The 24,190-nt window shown below is 44.9% G+C and overlaps 1 protein-coding gene across 1 annotated transcript in view; it reads right to left on the reverse strand.

The window, feature by feature from the left end:
- Positions 1-10,844, reverse strand: part of LOC116437453 (ras GTPase-activating protein 1-like) — a 124,030-nt gene extending 113,186 nt beyond the window's left edge. The window contains exon 1 of the mRNA XM_032095098.1: positions 10,387-10,844. Coding sequence (XP_031950989.1) covers positions 10,387-10,841 — 455 coding nt within the window. The 5' untranslated portion in view covers positions 10,842-10,844. The remainder of the gene's footprint in view (positions 1-10,386) is intronic.
- Positions 10,845-24,190: the final 13,346 nt, after the last annotated feature.

Consider the following 24,190-nt stretch of genomic DNA (forward strand, 5'->3'; position numbering starts at 1 on the left):
CCAAGCCTGACAAAGTTTAAGAAGCATTTGGACAATGTTCTTGGGCACATGGTGATTCTTGGGGCTGTCCTGTGCAGGGCCAGGAGTTGGACTTCAATGATCCTTGTGCACCCCTTCCAACTCTGTGATTCTATGACTAATTTTTAAATTATTTTAGAAAAACTGCTTATACAAACTACACAGAATCACCATAGCTTCACAATCTGATTATCTAATGTTAGCTAAATCTAAGCATACCATTATTTTCAGTTTCTGGAAACTATCCCAGAAATATAGAGCAATGTACTCTGCATGGGAAAATTCATTAAAAAAAACCCTTTTCCAAATATCTATAAGTAGGTATTAACAAGAAAAAAATCACATACCCACCTCTGTTGAACCAATGACAGGATTCCTTAACAGCAAATAAGATTTTAAATATTTTGATATAGTTACATACTCAACTTCTTGAAATACAATTACATATAGCTAAAATGCCTAACATTAACATACTTATTCCAATCCAAGGAAACTTTATACTTATTTAAACTCAAATCCCACTTAAGGATGGACAAGTATTACAACTTCAGCGTTAGCAAAATGAAACAACCAATTGTTCATTTAAAAAAAAAATTCTATGTGAAATTGGTCCCAAATAGTTGTTAAAATAGAGATGAGGATGACTTTAGAACTCAATCATTACAATGATCGGACTTCTAACTAACTTATCAGAACACTGAATGGGTACACTGAGTGCCCTAGCAAGCTGGCTACACCTTTCCTCAAATGTTAACACAGCTTAAAAGTTTATTTAGTGACATTAGTTTCTATACATTAATAAATAGGAAGATAAATATTAATCATTTTGCAATGTGTACCTTTTTAAAGTTAAGCAACACTGCTAGCTACCTTCAAAAGAACTTAAAAAAAGACAAAACAAATTCTTGAGCTTCTACAGAAGAAATTAGGAGGAAAGTTGTCTATATAAAAAATAATACTGTTTATCCACCTCAGCTTTTCTTGTATTTTTTACAAAGGCATTGCCAATAGCTATTCCCACTGACATAATCCCAGACTATTTCAAATAATGTTTCATTAAGCAGGTAACCTAATAACAGTCCTCATCTCCAAACAGTATATTTATAAATATACAAAACATAATTTAATGATAGACCTATGCAAAAAAAAAACCAAAACAACAAAACAAAAACCACACTTTTTTTTCTATTCCACAGTCATCAAGCGTTATACATTAAAAAAAAATAATTAGGACTGCCTGAGAGTTTAAAACAGTAGAGGGAACTTGTCAAGAACCCGTAAAATTTTATTGGTGCCATTCTTGTTTAATTGGAATACTTCTATGCAATACAAACACAATGTTGACATAAGATGCTTTCTCTGCCCTCTTATTGTGCCTAAATACCAATAGGGGTTTTTGTTTGGTTGGTTTTTTAAAGGAAAAAAGAATATATGGGGTAAATGGGAAAACTACTGCAGAATTCCTAAGAATTTATGACTGAAACAACAGGCACAGTCCTATGATGAAAAGATCTAACAGTAGAATTAGTGTTCTTCCAGCATAAAAAAGAAGAAAAAGGAAAACAAAAGGTAAAGAAATATGGCATGATAGTATGCTTCTCAATAAGGTATGCTAGTAGGTGAAGTGCATAAGTCCCACATTGAAGTTGTGGCAGAAAATATACAACAAAAAAGTTTGATAAAGTACAGGTTAAGAGTCTCTACTTACTATTTAGATAAAATAACCTTTGATGTTAATTAGAAGTTCTGACTAAAAGAAAAAAAAAAAACAACAAAAAGCACCATAAAATTCCTCTATTAACTTTTTTCCTGCATCAAATGTTGTTCCGCTTTTGTTTTTCCAAAGTTGAAGCTTCCATTTATATATGTACTTATGTTCACTTTACTTACTGTTTCACTTCCAACATAAGGTTAAAATACAATTTTGTTCTGCTGCTCCTAACCATTGTTTTAAAATAGTATTTCTGACATCATCTATTCAGATCGAAATAAAACCAGATTTATATACAATTCTATTCTGCAAGTACACAAATTATAAAATCTGGACAAATCAGCAAACTACCCATCAACTTAAAAAAAAAATTAAGGTGTTTATCGTCCCTCTACAATTCAAAAACAGGCATTAGTAAGAAACACTCGTTAACTGATGAAAAAAGGTTACCTGCTAACTACCTTAATTGCAAAACGGAAGAAAAATCTCATACACTAAAATCAAGTTACATCACAGCTGCAGACAGTTAGAATTAGACTTACATCCACAAGGGGAGTTTAACCACCCCAATATCTGCTGGAAGAACAACATATCAAGACATAAGCAATCAAGGACGTTCCTGGAGAGGCTCATTGGGAATGTGAAGGCCAAAGGCAACCTTGGCTACAGTGACCATGAAATGGCAGAGTTCAGGGGGGCAAAAAGCAAAATGACAATACTGAACTACAGGAGAGCAGTATTGGCCTCTTCAGGGATCTGCTTGGAAGAGTCCCATGGGATAATGCCCTGGAGAGAAGGGGAGCCCAAGAAAGCTGATTAATATTCAAGGATCACCTCAACCAAAGGCAAGAAGGGCTTCTATAAGTACACAAATGACAAAAGGAAGACTAGGGAAAACATGGGCCCACTGCTGAATGGGGCAGGGGCCCTGGTGATACAGGACATGGAAAAAGGCTGAGGTACTGAATGCCTTCTTCACCTCAGTCTTTACTGGCAAGACCAGCTGTCAGGGACGGAAATGATTAATGCCTTAAACATTGTTATAAAATAATGTTGCCCATTATAGCAAAACTGTATAAAGAAGCCACCAAAGCCCACCCCTCCCTAAAGATGCATTACTGGAACTTTGAACTGAAAGTCAAACTGCTGAGATTAGATAAAGGGAAACCCATTCTTCAATCATCTCAGGCCCGGGGAGAAGTAAACAAGTAAACAAGGAAAAGAATGAGAGCCAAACCCAGCAGCCATGCTAAGAATCATCTCTGGCTTGTTTTGGGGAGGTGGAGGCCATAGCCCACAGACCCATTTGCTGGGAGCAGGTTTGCACAGGTTTACCCCCCCAACCAAGGTGGGGGGAAAAGTTTCGGTGTGTCGTAACCTCTGCTCAGGGGCAGTGAACCCATCCTCCCTTACGCAAACTGGCTATGGAACCCCCAACCCTGGGAAGGTTACATCCACGGGACATTCATGTGAGAAACAACTGAGTGGCTGCCTTAATCCATCAAAGACTCCCCGAAGTGCCCCCCAGAGTCGTTCATGAGGCCTTGCACCACAGGACTGCACGTGATGCAACAAATCCGGAGTCTGTTGTAAGAGATAATGACAAACCCCCCCAGGAAGGTGCCTGGGTTTTCCTACCTAGCTTGAATGTATATTAACCCATCGGATTCTATGCTTTTTGGGGGACCTTCACCACCAAGAAGACCAGCTGGAGAGGATCAACGGAACATTGTTGGGATCCATGGATGGTGATATTTTCTTTATTCTGTCTCTGTCACTCTCTTTCTGTCCCCCCCACCTATTTTCTATTTCTCTCTCTTTTTTTATCTTTCTTTCTCTCTCATATTTACTATTAAATAAAACCCATACTGTTGACTTTGGCATATGGTCTTGTTTGCACCTTAATTTGGGCAGAGGCATTTCTAATAATTTTAATAACCAGATCATAACACCAGCCTTCAAAAATCCTGAGTCCCAGAGACCAGAAGAAAGGCTGGAGCAAGAAAGATGTACTCTTGGTGGAAGAAGATCAGGTCAGGGAATACTTCAGCAAACTGGACATATGTAAGATCACATGCCTTGATGAGATACACCCATGAGCACCGAGGGAGCTGGCTGATATTGTGAGGCCACTCTAGAGGATATTTGAATGGTCGTGGCAATTGGAAGAGGTGCCCAAATAGTGGAAGAAAGCAAATGTCACCCGTATCTTAAAGAAAGGGGACCCAGGGAACTACAGGCCAGTCAGCCTCATAATGATCCCTGGGGAAGGTGATGGAGCACCTGATCCTGAAAACCACTTCCACAGAGGTGAAGGACAAGAAAAGTTACAAGGAGTAGTCAGCATGGCTTCACAAAGGGGAAGTCTTTCTTGACCAACCTGATAACTTTCTATGATGAAATGCCGGGCTTGGTAGATGAGCGGAGAGCAGTGGATATTGTCTACGTGGACTTCCGGAAAACTTTTGACATTATCTCTCTGTTGGAGGTTAGGATTTTTCCTTTTTGTTTTCTTTCTCTTAGGGGATTTTCTCCCATTTTGTTGCTAAGAAACAATAACGATCGGTACTTAAGAGAAACAAAAGAAGTAACCACAGAGAAGTGGGAGGAGTGCAGCTGGCTTTACTATCATAGCTGAGGAGTTTCTATGGGAAGGACAGAGATTACCCGAGATTTGGGCTAGGGGAAGGGGTTGGGTGCAGCTCCTAGCTCTCTCTTGCTTTCTCGGCTTTCGGAGGGGAAACAGACTGCGGTCGCTGTGGGAAGAATTCGCCACCACTCCAGAGTTCCGTCTCCTGCTGCCTTTCTTCTACCGTGAGTGGAGCTCTGCTAATAAGAGCGGCCGTTGCACTGGGACCTTATTAACACCCTACCGAACCAAACAAAGGACCCTTCACCATCTGCTCAGGTGCCTCAGGGGAAACCCCGGGATTCCCGAGCCCCTTCCCCCTCCAAGGGAGCCTCTCCCGGCTGTGTTCGGGAGCTGGGCTGCCACTGCCCTGATGCCTTAGGATTTAGCTTTTATATTTTTCAGATCCTGTACTGCTTTAGTTTGTAGCTCTAAAACTCCATAGCCTGTTAGCTACTGTTCTCACATTCTGGTTAGACATAACAAACCCTCTCTGGGCCTGGACTCATAGATACCTTGTTGTCCCAGGCCCCAAAACATGTAAACTAAGCCTCTGGGGAGGGGGAACAAACTTGGGGTAATTACATCATTACCTGAAATTGTAATTGGAGAATTAACCCTGATATGCAAATGGACCAAACTTACAAAAGCGTGAAAAACCCGTGACCCGACGTCCATCTTCGGTAGAGCCCCTCGGAGGCTTTTGACTTCCAAGGTGTACCTATTGAAGGGCCCTCAATAAATACCCGCTTTTATTCTCTTAATCTTGTCTAGCCTCAGTTTTCAGGTAGCCACTTCAAGGCATCAGCCCAGCCCCCGCCGTTTCTTTGCCACTGCTCCGGGTTTTTGTTACACTGTAGCCTCGCAGCCCCTGCCTGCCAAGACATCCTGTGGTTCCAGCTACAGCTGCGGAGTTTCTGATACATCTCGTCTACCACTCCGGGATTTTTTTTTTTTGCTCGTCCCTGGCGTTCCAGCTTGCTCCTTCCAAGGTTCCTGCTACAGCTCCTTTTGCTATCCAGAGGGGGCACCGGGATCGGCTGCCCCTGGGGGTTTGTAACAGAAGCCCCTTTTTCATCCCTTCTGCTGGCTGCATCCGCCATTGTCCACGTGAAAGAGATGGCCGAACTTGCTCCACAGTGCCCCCTGCAGCCGTGGGAGAATCATCGCTTCTGCCCTGCCCGGCTGGGGAGCCACCAGCGCCCCTGCCGGCTGCGACCGTAACTACACCAAAGGAGAAAGTGCAGCCGAGAGAAGGCTATTACTAGGTTTCTGGTTCTGTTTGTTGTTGCTGCCGTTGTTGTTTGTTTGCCTTGTTATACATACTAGTAAAGAACTATTATTCCTTTTCCCATATCTTTGCCTGAAAGCCCCTTAATTTCAAAGTTATAATAATTTGGAGGGAGGAGGGTCATATTCTCCATTCCAAGAGAGGTTCCGGCCTTCCTTGGCAGACACCTGTCTTTCAAACCGAGACACCCTCATATGGTCCTCATAGAGAAGCTGTTGATATATGGGTAGGATGAGCAAACAGTGAGGTGGACCAAAAACTGGCTGAACATCAAGGCCAAGAGGGTGGTGGTCAGCAGCACAAAGTCTAGTTGGAGGCCAGTATGTACCCCAGGGGTCTATACGGGGTCTAGTCCTGTTTAACATCTTCATTAACGATCTGGACAATGAGGCAGAGCATATCCATAGCAAGTTTGCAGAACCAGGAGGAGCAGCTAATACACCAAGGGGTCATGCTGCCATCCAGAGGAACCTTGACAGGCTGGAGAAATGGTCTGACCAGAATCTCATGCAGTTCAATGACAGGAAGTGCAAAATCCTGCACCTGAGGAAGAATAAGCCCAGGCACTAGTACATATACTAGGGGCTTACCAGTTGGAAAGTACCTTTGCAGAAAAGGACCTGGGAAGTCCTGGTGGACACCAAGTTGAACATGAGCCAGCAATGTGCCCTTGCTGCAAAGAAGGCAAATGGTATCCTGGGCTGCACTAGAAGGAATGTTGCCAGCAGGTTGGGGGAGGTGATTCTTCCCCTCTACTCAGCACTAGTGAGGCTATATCTGGAGTCCCATGTCCAGTTTTGGGTTCCCCAGTACAGGAGAGATGCAGACATACTGATGTGAGTCCAGGAAAGGGCCATGAAGGGACTGAAGCATCTCTCCTATGAGGAAAGGCTGTCTAGCCAAGAGCTCAGAGGAGATCTCATCAACATATACAAATACCTGAAGGGAGAGTGCAAAAACAACAGAGTGGTTATTGTCAGTCATGCCCAGTGACAGGACAAGATGCAATGGGCTATATCTGAAGCACAGGAAGTTCGGTCTGAACATGAGGAAACACTTTTTTTTACTGTGAAGGTGACTGAGCACTGGACACAGGCTGCTTAGAGAAGTTGTAGAGTCCAAACATGCCAATAGTATTTCCCCATAGTTTTCGATGCAACACAAATTTATTCTTTGGTATGGAGTATAGCCTTCAATAATTATTGTAAAGCTATGCACTTTCAGAAAAACATTTTATTAGCTACTGAAATAAAAAATGTTGCAGAACTCTTGACTTGCTACCTCTGACAAATTCAGCTGAAGAAACTATAACTTCACACTTCATTGAGACAAAACATTTTTTCCTTTTACTCAAACCATGTTTGTTAAAGACTTCTCTATCCAGCTCGCTCTCTTTTTTTCTCACTAATGTTGTCTCAACAGATACCAAGAGTGACTGTAACAATGCATCTACCATGGAAAGGATTTTTGTTATCAAAGGATTTCAAAGGATTTTCATTTCAACTTGATAATCACCACTTAAAGAAATACCATATGAAAATATGAATTGTGTTGGAATATACTGGAACTGCTTCTGCCATCTTAATGCAACACTAAGATATATCTTGTCAACTTTAAGATTTTTATTCAAATACATAAACAACTAAACTATTTCACATATCACCAGTTTACTACTAAATTAAGTATCATTCATTCCTTAACTTTGTAGGCATTTCTGTAACACCATTTCAGACTGCCATCAACCTCTGGCAGTAAGCTTTGCAGATGGGGTAGATAGTGCAGAGAAAAACACTCAACACACAAAGGGAATTGTCCATTCTATTACCTAGCATCCTGTGCCTCCCACCTACCATTAAGCTACAGCATAAACATACTATTTCTATACTCAAATGAAAAAGTACATACTGAACAGACAATCATTAAATCACTCTCATTCAGGATTGTGGTGCATTGCCTTGCACAGTATTTGCATGCCCTCTGCACACTAAGGACAGAACTGAAACAGAGGTAGGATGTGTGATGATTGGTTAACATGTCCATATAGTGCTTCTACAATACAACAATTAAAGAGGTCAGCCCAGTCAGGGAATTCTGAATTCCCTGAGTGCATCAGCTGGTCTGTGTCATTCATCCAAAGAAGCCATGCCCTGCTTCTTGCCACCCTGCCCAATAACCATGGTTATGTAAGCCTTTCACTCATGGATGTTAAGTTTAGCCCAGTACTGGTAAATGATTGGATTTGCTGTTGTTTTGACCTGGATAATTGTACTAGTCAATTACTGAATGTGTTGTAACAACACAGATAATTGTACTACTGATCTCTATTTAGCAATAGCTTGTTTATCCCTAAAGCTGTTGGGTCTAGCATGTCTTATTGTATCCTGAACCTATAGCTTGGCAGTGCCTCCTTAGGCTGTTACAATGATCAAAGATAAATATCAGTCAATCATACTTTGGGACTTTGAGTATTTTAATTAGCAGAATTTGTTACATATTGACAAGCTTCTCTCACTGCTACAAAATTAATCATATTAAAATTTATTCCCATTTTCCTGAGGTACTTGGAATAGAGGAAATGTATTAGGTGTTTGCTTATAATATTAAAGTGACATCTTTGTTCAATTCTATAAAAACAGATGGTATGACTACAAAGAAAGTACGCTTCCAAAATAAAACATCAGGACTGAAAGAATAAAACTTACTCTCAACATGCAGCTAATTTAAATGACCTAATAATGGTAAAAAAATGACTTAGTATTAAAATAGATGTATGAAAGAGAAAAGAAACTGATTATTTTTAATTAGCCAACAACTTAAAAAAAAAGTCACAAAAATTATGTGTTACAAAGAAAAAAACAGGTAAGTAGATGGAGGTATAAGTTTCTGAATCGATTTTTCAAAATCTATTTTGCTGCCTAAATGTTTTTATATTGAAGGATCTGCAAGAGCAAATACTCAACTACACAGTTATGCTGGTCCTGCAAAGACTTGAATATCGCTTTTCTCTTAACAAGCTAAGTAGCCTCATCGACCAACACAGAAAATCAGGGCCTTCACAGTCATGCTTTTTGTCAGAAATTTTGTATCCTCTCTCATGAAAGTTAACCTTCATGCTATCATACAAGTTACAATACTCTGACAGCAAAATCCACTTATAATTGTGAAAGTAGTAATGATTACTTAGTATCAAATACATGATCATTCACCAAGAATTACCTCTCTTTCTAAAAAATATTTGAAAAAAAGCACAACCTTACTTTCTGAGATACATAATAACCAGTTCTAACAGAAGAAGCAGTCTGATCTTTCAGAGAGAAGAACAGGATACTGTATCTCTCTGACATAATACACAATACTGAAGAAGTAACTTCACCTTTATGCACTTCTATTTCCCTCCTCAGTCTTTATCTTAAACTGCCTGATTGTATTGCTAGCTCTTTATGGAAGTGTAAAACTTTAAGGCTATTCAAACACTGTCTTCACAAAACAAGGTCTTATTCTTTATTACCTTTCACAAAAAGTCAAGAAATCAAAAGAGGAAAGGATTAGTAGAAAGCCTGCCATGGTTAGAAATTATTTTAAAAAAACCCAAACATTTAATATTATAGAAATGAACTCTCCAACACCAGAGTTATGAGAGATGGTAAAAATGAACCCAAATTCAGATGGGTTTTCAGATGAACTTTGAACTATACCTTGAACATATCTGCCATCCTGTACCTTGAAACCATGTTATTCTCTATACTTAAACTTCAGAAATAACATATTTCTATATGCCAACATAAGCAATTTAAGCCTTTGAAACGGTTTCATTTTGGGGAGAATAAGGTACCTACTTGAGGGCTGTTCCAATACAAGCTGTTGTGGTTTAACCTGGCGGGTAGCTAAACACCACACAGCCACTCGCTCGCTTGCTCCTCCCCCCAGTAATAAGATAGAATATACAAAACAAGTGATGCACAATGCAGTTGCTCACCACTTGCCGACCAGCTCCTGAGCAGTAGCCCCCAGACAACTTTCCCTTTAGTTTATATACTGAGCATAATACCATATGGTATGGAATACCCCTTTGGCCAGTTTGGGTCACCTGTCCTGGCTGTTCCCTCCCAGCCTACTCGCTGCTGGGGTGATGTGAAAAGCTGAAGAGTCCTTGACTTAGTGTAAACACTGCTTAGAAACAACTAAAAACATCTATGTCTTATCAACCTTATTCTCATTCTAAATCCAAAATGCAGCGTTATACCAGCTACTGGGAAGAAAATTAACTCTATCCCAGTGAAAACAGGACACAAGCCTTGCAACCTTTTTATGCAAATCTGCAGACTTCCTGGAAGTAGTTCATTGTTAAATCCAAAGGTTGTGTTTAGCGCACTCGCTAGTTACATGAACGCTATATAACATTATCTGATTTTTTTTTTAATTTCGCAAAATATAAATGGAGAACTGCTCTGTCTCTAGTGCAAGATTCTTTATATAACTAGCATTGTAGGAATCTCGATCAAGCTCATGGAAGGATAAGTATAATAAAAATATTAACGAAAACTTACAGTTAATTTTTTCAATTGCTTCTTCTTTCCAAACATAACCTAATGAAAAACTTCTATGACACTTCCGCAGGAGTTTGAGAAAGTGTGTGGGCCTGACGCCGCGCTGCCCACTGCGGCGCCCCCCTTCCCCGCGGGGGAAACGTCCAGGGGTGGCGGACACCCGACAGGGTCCAGAAACGCTGCTACTCACTGGTTTGTGGGGGGAGCGTTGAGCGGGATGGCCACCTCCTCCTCTTCATACTCGGGCCCATCCAACGAGTCGCCTTCATCCACAATCCCCAGCCCCCCTGCCAAGGAAGGTGGCTGTGGCGGCGGCGGCAGCGGGGGAAAGGCGACAGTGCTGGGTTTGGGTGGGAGCAGCACTCCTCCGGACACCTCCGGCCTTTGTCCAGTTGCCGACAGTGCGTCTCTGGACGCCAGAGAGGCAGGCCCGGAGCTTAGCGCCAGGAGCGCCGAGCACAAAGCCGGACCGCCAGCGCCCAGGCTGTCCCCGCCAGAGCCCACCGGGAAGGGGCCCTGCGACCCCAGCTCCTTGCCCCGGCATAACGTGGGGTAGTGCTCCGACTCAGCTCCGCCAACGGCTCCCACCATCCCGGCAGAGGTAACCAAGCCGCCCTCCTCAGCCCCGGCCTCGGCCGCCATCATGTTGAGCCTCACTCCCTCCTACTTCCACCTCCCCCGCCGAACGCAGCACTCCGGGGAGGTGGCGACGACTTCCTCCTCCCCGCGCCTCCGCCTGCAACGAGTGGAACGAGTACTAGGAGAAGATTTCTCCAGCAGACAGGCTCTGAACAATAACCGTCTGAGCGCCTAGAGTAATTCCACAAGACCCCAGCACTGCTGCTTTAATCCCCTACGGCCGCGAGGGGAACAACTCTTGCGGAGACACAACTCTACGCTCTCACCCCACCCCTCCCCCAAAAGCCAGCGAGGGCGCGCGACTGCATGGGCGGGGCAAAGAAAAAAAGAGGGAGGAAGCTAGTTAGCTAGCGACAGAGAAAAGAGTAGCTTGGTGAGCTGCACTTGCGCATTTACTATCTCATTCTCATGTAGGGAGTAGGCAGCAGATCGCGGAGCGTAAGGTAGCTGATAAAGAAGATGGGGGGTTCCCTGCTCCCTCTTGAGTGTAAGGGATACAGGGAGTGAAGAAAAGAATAGGGAGTCCCCCACCATTCCTGCCTCGGAGAAAACAAACAAACAAAAAACCAAACCCCACACCAAATAACGCCACAACAACCAAACAGAAAAAGGCAGATCTCCCCAGATCGTGCCGAAGTTTATTCTTCTCCCGAATTACGGCATCGAAGTTGAGAACAACTGTGCGAGTCTCTTGCACTACCAAAGCGTGAAGCAATAAATACACGCGTAGGTCTATAGGGAAAGCAGGGTGGTTCGCGGGTCATTTCAGTGCGAGAAAACAAAACCAAACAAACAAATATACAAAAGCAGGAATTTGCTCAGTGCTATGCTGCTGCCTACAGGGAGAACAGCTCTAGTGAGGCACCCTAGCGCGGATGCTGCAAGTGCGGGGGAGAGGGGAGCAGATCCGGGCGAGGGGCGATGCCACAGGCTCTAGCCATTAGGGGCGGAGGAAGCAGGGGATCGAGAAGAAATCCGTTTTCGTGTCCAGCCACCAAATACACAGTGATGAAGGTCTCGCTGGGTACTCACGTGCTTATTCAGACGGTGCTGTGCTTCAAGCTGCAAGTAGGGCCTTAGCGGTGGGTTAGTTTCTAGGTAAAATTGGGGAATATTCTGACAGGATTGCAGTATGGGGTAGTTTTTCTTGATGCTCTGGTACTTGGATCCAGACTTTCTCAGCACAGTGGAAGTTGCGGTGCTTGTACAGTGTTTTAAAAATACCTCCTAAAAGCCTAGATGCAAAAACCCCAGAATGATTCAAAAGATCTAGTGTTAATTGACCACTTCTGGGCCTGTCTTCACATAGAATGACAGCACTGCTCAATGAGATTAAGTTTTGTATAGTGTAGTGGTTTGACCTTGACTGCTAGATGTCCACCAAGATGCTCTATTCACTCCCCATCTATCAACAAGACAGAAAGAAAACACAAGAAGAACTTGTCGGTTGAGATAAGGCCAGAGAGATCACTCAGCCATTACTTTCACATGCAAAACAGACTTGATGTGGGGAAATTAATTTAACCTATTGCCCATTAAACAGATAGTAATACAATAAGAAATAAGAACAAATCTTCCCCCCATCCCTCCCTTCATCCCAGGCTCAGCTTCATTCCCAACTCCTCTACCTCCTCCCCCCTCCAAGTGGTGGAGGGATATGCGGAATGGAAGTTTCGATCAGTTCATCATGCATTGTCTCTGCTGCTCCTTCCTCCTCACACTTTCCCTGCTCCACTGTGGGGTCCCTCCAATGGGAGACAGTCCTTCGCAAACTTCTCCAATGTGGGTCCTTCCCACAGGCTGCAGTCTGTCAGAAACAGACTGCTCCAGAATGGGTCCTCCACAAGGCCATAGTTCCTGCCAGAAAACGTGATCCTGCGTGGGCTCCTCTCCACAAGCTGCAGTTCCTGCCAGGAGCTTGCTCCAGCATGGACTCTCCATGGGCTGCTGCTTCCTTCAGGTCACATCCACCTGCTCTGGCATGGGGTCCTCCATGGGCTGCTACATTGCTACTAAAAATGTATTTAATCTGCACTTTCCTGAAATTATAGGGGTTTTTTTTCTTGTTACCCAAGCCCATGAGCTTTCACACCCAAGCTTATCTTTGTCATTAATTAATTCTGGTAACTTCAGTGGGTTTACTTGAATACATTAGGTTCATCTCATATGTAAGTACCTCCATGATCAAGACATTGTGTGACACATTACCAGGAAATATAACATGTAGGTATCTTTTTTTACATTATTAAAAGAGCTAACAAAAAATAGCACATTAACACTTGCATGTCTCTCAAGAGTTTTCAGAAGGCATCTAGACATTCAGGTTTTTAAAGCTTTGTATTACCCAAAAGTATTAAGTGAATTTCTCCTGAGGCCACTAAAACAAACTAATACTCCCACTTTCAAAGCTTTCCAGTCAACATCCTTTTATCTGCTGAAATGAAGTTTCATATCATGCCTACTAAAGGCAAAAATTATTTCTAGTTACACCACTATCTGTGGAATTATGCTGGATTTGTGCCAGTGTCAATGAAAGCAGAATCAAGCTCAAGTCCTCAGTTTACAGGATTCTAACACATTTGTACCCTGCTGTTTTTCTGTTTAAGAAATTGCAGCTTCAATAGCAATCTCTTATGACTTTGATTTCTGTATTACCATGTTTCAGCATTATATTTGTAACGTCAAATAATCTTGTCATTTACTGTCTCTATGGGTTTGTATTTAGTGCTGTTTGCTGTTCCTCTGAGATTTTCAAATAAAATGATTTTAGCACAATCTTGTTGCTTTTGTAGAAGTGGTATTCTGAAATCTAGAAATGCAGTGTAAATATTTATAAGATTCCCTTTATGAGACAGTCTTTTCTAAGTGCCTTCAAGGGCAGCAGCATGTGTACAGGTGTCGTAGTTTAACCCTAGATGGCAACTAAATACCATACAGCCATTCACTTACCCTCCCCCAGTGGGATCAGGGAGAGAATCAGAAGGGTAAAAGCAAGAAAACAAAGTATCTCTATATTATCAACACTGTGTTCAGCACAAATCCAAAACACAGCCGCATACTAGGTGCTATGAAGAAAATTAACTCTACCCAAGCTAAAACCAGCACAATAGGTATGTGGGAACTAGAAGGACAGCTGTGCTAAGAATTCCTTGCAGGAGAGGGTAATGTAACTGCAGCCCTCCTTTATGAGATTTGTTTTAGGGAGAACGGTTTTAAATTCAACAAGGATTCCACAGAGAGAGAGCTTCTTGTAAGATCAGTTGAATTGTTGCATCTCTGCCCCGACACACCATTTGTCTTCATTTTACAGGCAGAGCACTGTTAAGACATAAAAGTTGGCTTCCATTATACAAGCTTTCATGGGGCTTTATTTGCATTACTATATTTGAATAAAGGAACCAAAAGCTTGACATGCAAACCTAATACATGCCAACAGACTGGGAGTGGGCAAGAGCAATAAAAGCTAAGAGAAAGCAGGAGGAGAGGGGGCATTTGTTATTATGGCATTTGTCTTCTGAAGCTCCCACTACACATACTGAGGCCCTATTATTTCCCAATAAGTGGCTAGACATTACCCGCTGATGGAAAGTAGAGAATAAATCTTTTTGCTTTGCTTTGTTTCTGCATTCAGCCTTTGCTTTTCTTTATTAAACTGCCTTTATCTTGACCCAGGAATTTTTCATCTTATTTTCTCCCCATCCCCCTGGGGAGTAGGAGTGAGAAAGCCTGGGCACCTGGCAGCCAGACAAGGTCAACCCATGATATGCTATGGCCTGAACAGCAGGCCTAAGCCTGAGTTGACTTACAAGATGAATCTTGAGCATGATGCTATTAATACCATCAAGGTTCTTTAGTTAAAAATAGATTATTAAAACATTTATATTAGTTGTTCTTAATGCCAAACGGGCTGTTGTAGAGACATTTGTATAACCTTGTGTAGGATATATCAAGAAATCCTCCTAACAGATATCCCTAGAGACATGTTAATAGAATGTTTTAGGCAAAACCCTCCCAGCCATGGCCTGGGCTCTGGCCAAGCCGTGGCCCCAGCTGGTTGGGAAGTGGGCTATCAGAACCAGATGTTTTCTGCACAAAAAGGTAAACAAGTCATTTGGACTTGTCCATTTGGGCCTATAAAAGCTGGACCCCTTTTTTGAGCAAACTGGAGACCTCACCTACAGGTGGATGCACCACATAGGATTTTTCCAATTGCCAGGAAGGGTTCTCTAGATCTTCGTTATGAAACGGGGCTCCCCAGCAATTGCAGACTCTGGATGATAGTAAAGTACTTAGGCAATTGGTGATGTATCTTTCTCAATCACTATTCTCTCTCTCATATAGTAATGATTAGATGCATTACCTTGCTTATTTTTATTTGCTGCTAAAGCCAAGTGGCTAACAAGCTTATTGTTTTACCAAATGTATCCTTTTACTTCTGTTTTGCCTCAATATTAATAGCAAATTAAGAACATTCTTCCTATTGGTGTCTGTGTCCATTCTGTTGTCCCTGTCGATTGGCAAAACAACCCACCACATGGTGGTTGACCCCAGCCAGTAGCCAAGCACCCAGGAGTAAGGTGACAAGAATCCCAAAAGCAATTTATGCCCCACAGAGAGAAAGGCCTCTGTGTGAGCTCGTGGTTTGGTGTGCCACTAGTCTGCATGTGGCTTTTAACCAAATAGTCCACATGGAGTAACGCAACCGGGGGCTTGTCACCACAAGCCCCGGCGTGCCCTCGGGCAGAGGGGACGCAGCGTTAGCCTCCACAGCGTCCTCGCTGGACGGCTCAGTGGAATCAGCGTGAGATGGGTGCGTGCGCTGGCTCCTCCTCAGAGGAAGCACGTCGTCGGGCAGCCGATGATCAGGCTCGGGTTAGCCCGGAGGCAAAGAAGGCGGGAGGGGCTTCTGGTGTGAGTTCCAACAGGTTTATTTGCAGGAGGGATCAGGGACCAGCAAAAAGCGCCGAGGAGACGCGGGCTAGCCCCCTTTATGGGGGGGTGGAGCAAGGCAGAGAAAGAGAAAACAACCAATGGGGTACAAGCAGAGGGGAGGATACAATTTTTCAGAACAAATGGGGAAAACAGGGAGGCAGGAGTCATAACAGGGAACCAATTAATAACTACAAAAGGGAGAACTTTCTGGAACAGGGGGAGGTAATTTAGGATTGGGAGCCACCCAGGGGGAGGTAACCTAGACCTCAGTGATCTCTTCTGGTGACTGACGTTTGATGGTTTCAGCCCGAGAGCAGGCTGAGCCACCCCAACAATGGAGTTCAAAAGCAACTGCACTTATGCTGTCTCTTCCTCAGGCAGTATTTAGGGAAGAAAAGGTGATAATGTGGGAAGATGCAGGAAGAAGGAATGCATAGGAATTGTTGTGGCACAAATACATAAGAAACTTCTTGTGGAATTGGTTTAACCTTCTTGCAGACTCAGATGAGACTTTGTTGGGGTTTTAAGGAGTTCTTCAGTTTTCTTTTTCTGTTAAAGATTTTTTTCCCATATATGTTGCCAGGGCAACAAATTACTGGGTGCTTAAGAAAAACAAAAGACCTGGCCACAGAGGGAGGGGTCTAACTGGCTACTCTCTTTCATCTGGGGGCTGGGTACACCCCGGCTCTGCTGGTGTTCTCAGCGTTCAGAAGGGAGAGAGCCTGCCATCATTGTGGAGGGAATTCGTCAGTGCTGCAGGCTTCTGCTTTTCGGCTGCCTTCCTTCTACCGTGAGTGGAGCTTGCTTACTGGAGTGGCTGTTGCACTGGGACCCTAACACCCCACCTTAATAAAAGAGGGACCTTTTCACCATCTGCTCAGGTGCCTCAGGGAGAAACCGTGGGATTCCTAAGCCCACCTTTCCCTTGAATCACGCTGAAACCGGGCCAGGAGACACTTCAGAGACAGAGAAGTGGGTATTTGCTTTATTCGGCGCGCCGGGTGTGTGGGGATCGCTCCTCCAAAACACACACCGGTGCTCCCTACAACACAGTATTAAGGGTTAAAATATGAATATTCATCACATTCCTTGGGACAGGCGTGGTTATACAAATTATTTCTCAGAAGTCATTAATATCATTAGCATATGTGTCATGCATGTGCTGTGTGTCCTGGTGGTCGCGCTGAGGAAGGCCTCTCCTCTTCCTCGGGGGTCTTTCTGATGAAGACCAGTAGTCTTCCTCACAATGCACTTTTCACCTTTCTCCCTGGGCATGCGTAGTCCTTTGAGGAATGATTCAGCAGTCTCTGAGATAATCCTTGTCCCCTCTATCTTGACAAGATTAGGGTGAATTCGGCTTCTTAGGTTTTGTAATTAACATCTGCTGTCTGAACTAACATTTGCTGCCTCCCAATAGTTAACTTGTGCTTACATGAATTAGTTATTGACTGCCCTTTCCTCAATCCCCCCTTTCCTTTGGTTATTTGTAATTCTTTACAAATCTCGCATGTCTTTAAAGTAAGTACCCTTCTCTATCTTATTTCTAAGTTTGTGCTTGTGCCATTGAGTATAAGCATCATGATTCCAAGTGCATAATATCATACAACAGTAACTACTAATACAAACACTAAGTAACAATGCAATAACACAAATAGCTATTACAAACAATTGTTTGAGCCAGGATAAGTTGGGTAACCATGATGTAAGTTTGTCCCATACCTCTTTAAACCCCCAAGAAGTGTCATCCAAGGTGATCTGATGTAGTGTCCGTGTTTTTTCCAGAATTGTCTGCAAATCTGTTTCTATTCGTTTGTCTAAATCAACATAGCTACAACAGCTTGTATTTATAACTGTACATACTCCTCCTTCCTTGGCATACAGCAAATCTAATGCAAGTCTATTCTGTATGGCTAATTGTGAGATGCTCTTAATCTCAATTTGCTGCGCTCTTATGGCATCTGCACTGGCATTCATTATGGTTTCTACAGTAGCAGAAAGGTTCACTATTGCTTTCTCTAGTTCGCTTACTCCGAGTCCCGGTATAAACCATCTGGCAAAGCTGTGAAATCTAGTGGGACTATCTATTAAGGGGGTTGACATCCTTTTGGTCCTCCGTATAAAAGTCCGGAGCAAGCCTTGTAGTTGAGAAACAACAGTAATGTGGGGAAATACCGGTCCTATGGCACAGCGGCCTTGCCATCCCAAGGGTAAAACTTTATAGGCGTTGTGACCACATATCCAGTACCAACCTTGCCCTGTGGGCACCGGACAACTGTTGCAGTGGGGATACTGTAACACGATGTACCAAACAAGGAGGCCGTGGAAAAGAAATATATATGGACAGATTCTTGATAGATGTTTCGGAGATGTTTATTTCTCCAGCTGCATGGCCGGGGCTCTGCCAAGGAACTCCCACAGTCACGGGACCGAGGGTCCTTGCCCGCGCAGGGAAACACAGAACAACCAATGGGGAACGAGGCTGACCAGGGGCGAGGGAAACCCCGTCTCTGTCCCCTCAGGGCCCCTCTCCCAGGGCTACATGGCAGGGGGGAAGGGACCCCGACAGCCAACCCTTGGGCTTTGGTCCTTGTCTTGTTTGATTCTTATTCTACATGTTAGCCCCCCCATAGGTCTAGAATTCTGAGCAGTTGGGGTAGCTGCCTATAAATGTTAAGTTTCCGCATTTGGAGTCTGTCTTAGTCTCTCCTGAGTTTTTAGGTACAGATTCTTCCCAGCACTGCTGCACACAGGACACTGGTGAGGACCCAATTATTGGCTTTTCAAACTAATTTCCACTGAAGTTGATCTAGGGATATGTTGACATAATGTGAAAGCCTGTTAGTACTAAGTGCAGCATAGATTGTTGTTGTATTAGGGAATGTTGCCCCAACCAAAGGAAAGCCTCTAGCAGAATTCTCAGGCAGCTGGGAACATATCCAGCAATCAGTTAGATTAAAGTTCTCAACAACACCTTTGAGCAATCGAAGGTATGTATTCTGGCCCCATGCGCCTGCCCCAATTACCAACGTTACTAGTATGGTCCAAATCATGTTGTGTTGATTTTTCGTAGTTGAAGGCGCAGGAGTCCTGTTCTTCTTGCCTCCCACTCTGGCTTTGGCGCAGGTTTGGTCCTGGTGTAATGGATCCAGGTAGGTTTTCCTTGTACTTTAATTGCTGTATGAGTAGTCAGCAGTGTCTGATAAGGTCTTTCCCATTTCTCCTGGAGGAGATCCCCTGAAAGAGACTTAACATAAACCCAATCCCCTGGTTTCATATTATGAAAGGCTTTATCAGGTGGCGGTGGTTGACAATTAACAACTGTAGTGTGTATTGATTGTAATTTTTGACCTAAATGCTTTACATAATCTATTAGGTAGCTTTGCCCTACCAGAGCCACACTGTCAATCACGTTTGTTCCATAGGGCCTTCCATATAGAATTTCAAAGGGACTTAATTTTTCTTTGAGCCGTGGTTTTACCCTAATTCTTAGCAAAGCCATGGGCAGAGCCTAATACCAATATAAATTAGTTTCTTGACAAATTTTGGCTAATTGTTGCTTCATGAAGTGATTAATCTTTTCTACTTGTCCACTTGCCTGAGGCCTGTATGGTGTATGTAACTGCCAGTGTATGCCCAGTAGATGACTCACTCCCTGCACCACCTGGGCTACAAAGTGTGATCCTCTGTCAGATTTAATTTCTCTGGGTACCCCAAATCGTGGAATAATTTTTTGTATTAAAGCTTTAACAACTTCTCTAGCTTTATTTGTTCTACAAGGGAAAGCTTCTGGCCAACCTAAGAAAGTGTCTGTGAGGACTAGAAGGTACTTTTATTCCCCCCTCCTAGGTAATTCAGAAAAGTCAATTTGCCACACATCCCCTGGTAAAACTCCTTTAGTGATAGTTCCTGTGCTTAGCCTAACAGTGGTATTAGGGTTGTTTTTAAGACAGATTTCACAAGAGGAAGTTATGTCCTCAATTTTTTCCTTTAATTTTGATGCTGTCACTTTGTCCTTCAAATGGTTATATAAAGCATCAACTCTCCAATGTGTCTTATGATGCCATGAAGATTTTTTTCCTTTTCTTTTATACCCCTGTTATACCTTTTTTACAACTTCTGTATTCCTAGTGCTTTTTCCCTACTGTCTTGGTTTGAAAGACAGGTGTCTGCTAAGGAAGGCAGGAGCCCCCCTTGGAATGGCAGATGCAACTCCCCTTCCCTCCGAGTTATTATAATTTTGAAATCAAGGGGCTTTTAGGCAAAGATGTGGGAAATAGGAATAACAGTTCTTTACTATTATATATCTGTGTGTATAACCAGTCAAACTAACAACGATAACTATGGCAATAACAGCAAACAATCACAAACCCAGTCCCAGCCTTCTCGGCTGTCAGACCCTTTCCCCTTGGGTGCAGTTCCGCTCGCAGCCGGCAGGGGCGCTGGCAGCTCCCGGTGAACAGGGCAGGTGCGATGGTTCCCCCGCGGCTGCAGGGGGCGCTCCAGAGCAAGCTCGGGGAGCACGCGGCACTGGTGCCCTGGGATCCCAGGAAGGGATGGAACAAAAAAGCTTCACAAACCCCTGGGCAGCCGATCCCGGTGTCCAGATGGACCCTCAGGAACAGCAGGCTGGAACGGCAGGCTGGAACAGCAGGGACGAGCACAAATCCCAGGTGGCAGACAAGGTGTATCCAAATGGGGAACCCCCCGGAGGTCTGGGCAGGCAGGTCGAGCACAGCTACACCGTAGTGAAGGCTCAAAGCAACGGCGGGGCAGGGCGGCCACAGCCCGGCTCCCAGCGGGGTGCGGAAGGCGGGTTTTGGGATCCCGGGGCTTCTCCAGCAGAAGGAAAAGCAGCCGAAGAAAGCAGCCTCCCTCTCTGTCCAAATGCCGGAGACCGACTGCCCACACACCCAGGTGAAAAAAAAGAGTCGCCAGCTCTTTTGTTTTTCTGAAGTACCCAGCCATTTGTCCCCCTAGCAACATGTATGGGGAAAATTCCTTTAACAGAATAAAAAACCAGGAGAGCTCCTAAAACCCCAACACCTACATTCTTAGACTTGTTTGTCGAGCTAAGAGACTAAACATTTTAGAAGCTTCGTAGCTAGGGATCAGTGTGCCCCAGACCCCAAGGTCCTCTCCAGAACACATTCTATAAACTAAGATAGAACCATCCAGGGGAAGGCTCCTTGGGGAGGGGGGCTCACTTGAGCCTCTCATTGGGGAATCTTTGATAGATATGCTAATTAATAAAACCTATAATGTTATACCCGATCTTTTGGAGTGGGCATTTTGTGGGGTGCATTTCGATGCATATGGTCTGGATGTGTGTACCTAAGGATCCTTAAAATAAATACCAAGGTAAAATCCCTTTTCCCCTTCTAACTGTGTATGACTCTTGATTTTAAGACCAGGAAAAGGCATCAGTTGCTGGCGACCATGAAGGGACCCTAAAGACCTTGAAACTCGCAGTCTTGGGTTGGAACACATCTTGCTTTGCCCCTCTCTTTGCCGGCAAATTACAGAGGGGCAGGAGCCACAGTCTAAGACTGTGACCAGGACATTAGGACCCAGCATGGAAAGGCAGAAGCATGGAAAGAGGTGAGTGAAAAGGGGATCGATATTACCGAGATTGTGCTAGCACTAGGGAAGGAGATCTCCGAGGGGGTTGGAAAGGTTGGGAGCAGAGAAGCCCACAAAAGGGGAAAGCTTAAACTTTTCCCTGCAAACTGTGGAAAGGAGAGGATGCCCTCCATGGAGTCCCCAGGAGCCCAGAGGGTGCACCCTACACAGCCGCAGGAGTGGCTCAGAGGTTGGTTGGTTGGGACGTCGGGAGGCTGTGGGTTCGAATCCTATTGAGACCAGATTTTCGTGCGTGTGCATTTACTGTTTGCTAAAACTAGTTGCTTTTTAGTATTTTAAAGTGCTGCTTTGAAGTGTTTGTGTAGTAAGCTAGATAAACTGCCCAGGAAGTCGGAATTCCGAGGCCGGATTGCAGGCTGAATTCCAGAGTTAAAAGCTTCCCTCTGGCAGAGTTTTTCTGTCTGTCAGCAAACATGGGTGGTGTTTTTTCAGATGAAAATGAAAAAATCCCTCCTAACAGCCCATTGGAATTGATAATAAAATGTAGGTACAAAAATGCTGTTAGTGAGGATTTTCTTGTTATTTTCTAAGTCTGTGAGAGACTTTTCTCTCTCACAGAAGAGGTAGCAGGGAATGTAAACAACCAAGCCACCTGCAACCTTGAAAAGTCTTGTTTATGGTATAGTAGAAAATATTTTGACAATGGATGTTTTAGGATTTTGGCCAATCACCCCCAAGGGGTGGCTGGTCCTTTGTCCAATAAGACTATGAAGAAAAAAGTCTATAAAGAGTTTGTAAAATAATTAAATAAATCAATCTTGCTGCACAATTCCTGCCTGCTGGATCATCTCTCCTCCTCCTCCCTATGGCTGCGGGACACGGTCATATACCGTAGGAACCAGGCCTGCGGTAATATTTGGTGCTGCCTGACGTGATCTGCGCTCTCTGACGTGTGCTGCACGCTGCAAGCCAAGCCAAATTTCTCTAGAGGTACGCTGTTCCCCTTCCCCCCGGGACCGGGAGGTCTGACAGAACTGAGAAATGGCGAACAGCGGCTCACAAACTGACGCTGTCGTACTGGTCTGGAAAGGTGTGTTTAGCATATTGCAAACCTCCCTTCCTGAAAACTCAGTTCGGGAATTATTAGACTGGGCTACTTTAAAAGGGATTTCCATGGACAGAGATACTGCCCTGGACTTTGCCTTATGGCAGGAACTCGGCTGTACTGTCCGACACGAGCTCCCGACTGGGGAGCCGGCAGCGTTAGAATTATACAAAACCTGGCGGTCGTTATTTATTCTGCTGACAGCCCTTGACTGTGACAGCAGGGCTGGCTCGCCTATTTCGGTGATGAGTGACGGAGGAATGTCTGAGGGGGGCCCCGCTGACTGGGCTTCTGGGGCAAATGATGGTGGATTCGGAATAACCCCCCCGGCTCCACAGGCAGAGCCTGCGCCGGCTCACCCTGCACAGTCTCAGGACTCCGCAGCCCCCAGGGACCCCGCGCCGCCAGAGGCGGGGGGGTCGAGGCAGCGAGAGGACGCACAGCCTGCCTTGCCGTTCGGCTGCGTGGCGGCCACGGCTTATCCAGGGCCGCAAATCAGTGGCTTAGCAACCTGGACCCCCAGAGCGGCTCCTAGCTCGGTTGCGTATGCAGCTGGATCTAACTTCTTAGCCGGCGTAGCGCCGGGCGTGCCTGCCCCTAGCCTGCCTGGGTGTGGTCCGCTGCCCTCCTTGGCGCTGGACTGTTCTCCGCAGTCGCAGAACCGAGCCATTGACCTTTTAATACAGCATCTGCCTTTGCTGACAGAGTTACTGAAACTATCCCGAAGTATGGAGGACCTGCTCAGCCTGCTAGAGCGGCGGATGCCCAAGCCCGTGCCGGCCGCACCGCCAGCACCGGCCGTGCCGCCAGCACCGCCCGTGCCGGCCACGGGAGATGCGGCTCCGAGCGAGGAAACGGCACGGCCAGCGGCGAAACCGGAAGCAGCGCGGCCGCGGGAAAACCCGAAAGCGGCGGCGGCTGCAGAGATGCGGCCAGAGGCGGCGGCGCCGAGCGCGGCCGTAGCCCCAGAGACGGCGGCTGCAGCTTCAGTACCAGTTCGGTCGGGACTGGCCAAGACGGCCTTCCCTAAAGAAACTGCTGTAAAAACTGCCGCACAGCCAACTGCAGTCTGTGCTGTCTGTTCTGCCTCTAGCGAACTTAGCCAAAGTGTCCCTCTCCGTCCATTTCTGTTCACTCCCAGCACCCCAAAGTTGCCTTTGCCTGATGATTCCTCGTCAGGCAGTGAGGCAGATGAGGTTCTGGCCCCAGGTCATCAGGCGGCTGTAGCCGCGCGGCGAAGAAAAAGGCTGCGCCGGTCTCACCCCTGGACCTTTCAGGACTGCACGGGAACAGTGCGTCCGACCAATTACAATCGCTTCTTAGAGTCTGTTAAGATGCGAGCATTGGAGGAGGGTGACTGGAGGTTATTAGAAACCCTTGGAATGCCAAATAGATCTGAGGAATCTGGGGGTAACCAGGGAGCTGTTACACTCCATCCGCAGGCTGTGCCAGAAGTTCAGGATGGTAGTGGTTCCCCAAAAGAGATCCAAGCTTTCCCAGTGTATAAGGTTCTCCCAGATTCAGGGGAACATGACAAGCATGAGGTGATTGCTTGGAAAGTTGCCCAGGACCTGCAATCCAAGGAGGCACAATATGGGCTAGGTTCTGCTGAGGTTATGCAGATAATAAGGGTGATAAATACAGATTTGCTTTCTCCATTTGATATCAGACACTTAGGTCAAATTCTATTTCAACCTGTACAATTTACAGTTTTTGAGAAAACGTGGAGAAAGCTGGC

Source organism: Corvus moneduloides, chromosome W (assembly GCF_009650955.1).
Source record: "Corvus moneduloides isolate bCorMon1 chromosome W, bCorMon1.pri, whole genome shotgun sequence".
NCBI classification, from domain to species: Eukaryota; Metazoa; Chordata; class Aves; order Passeriformes; family Corvidae; genus Corvus; species Corvus moneduloides.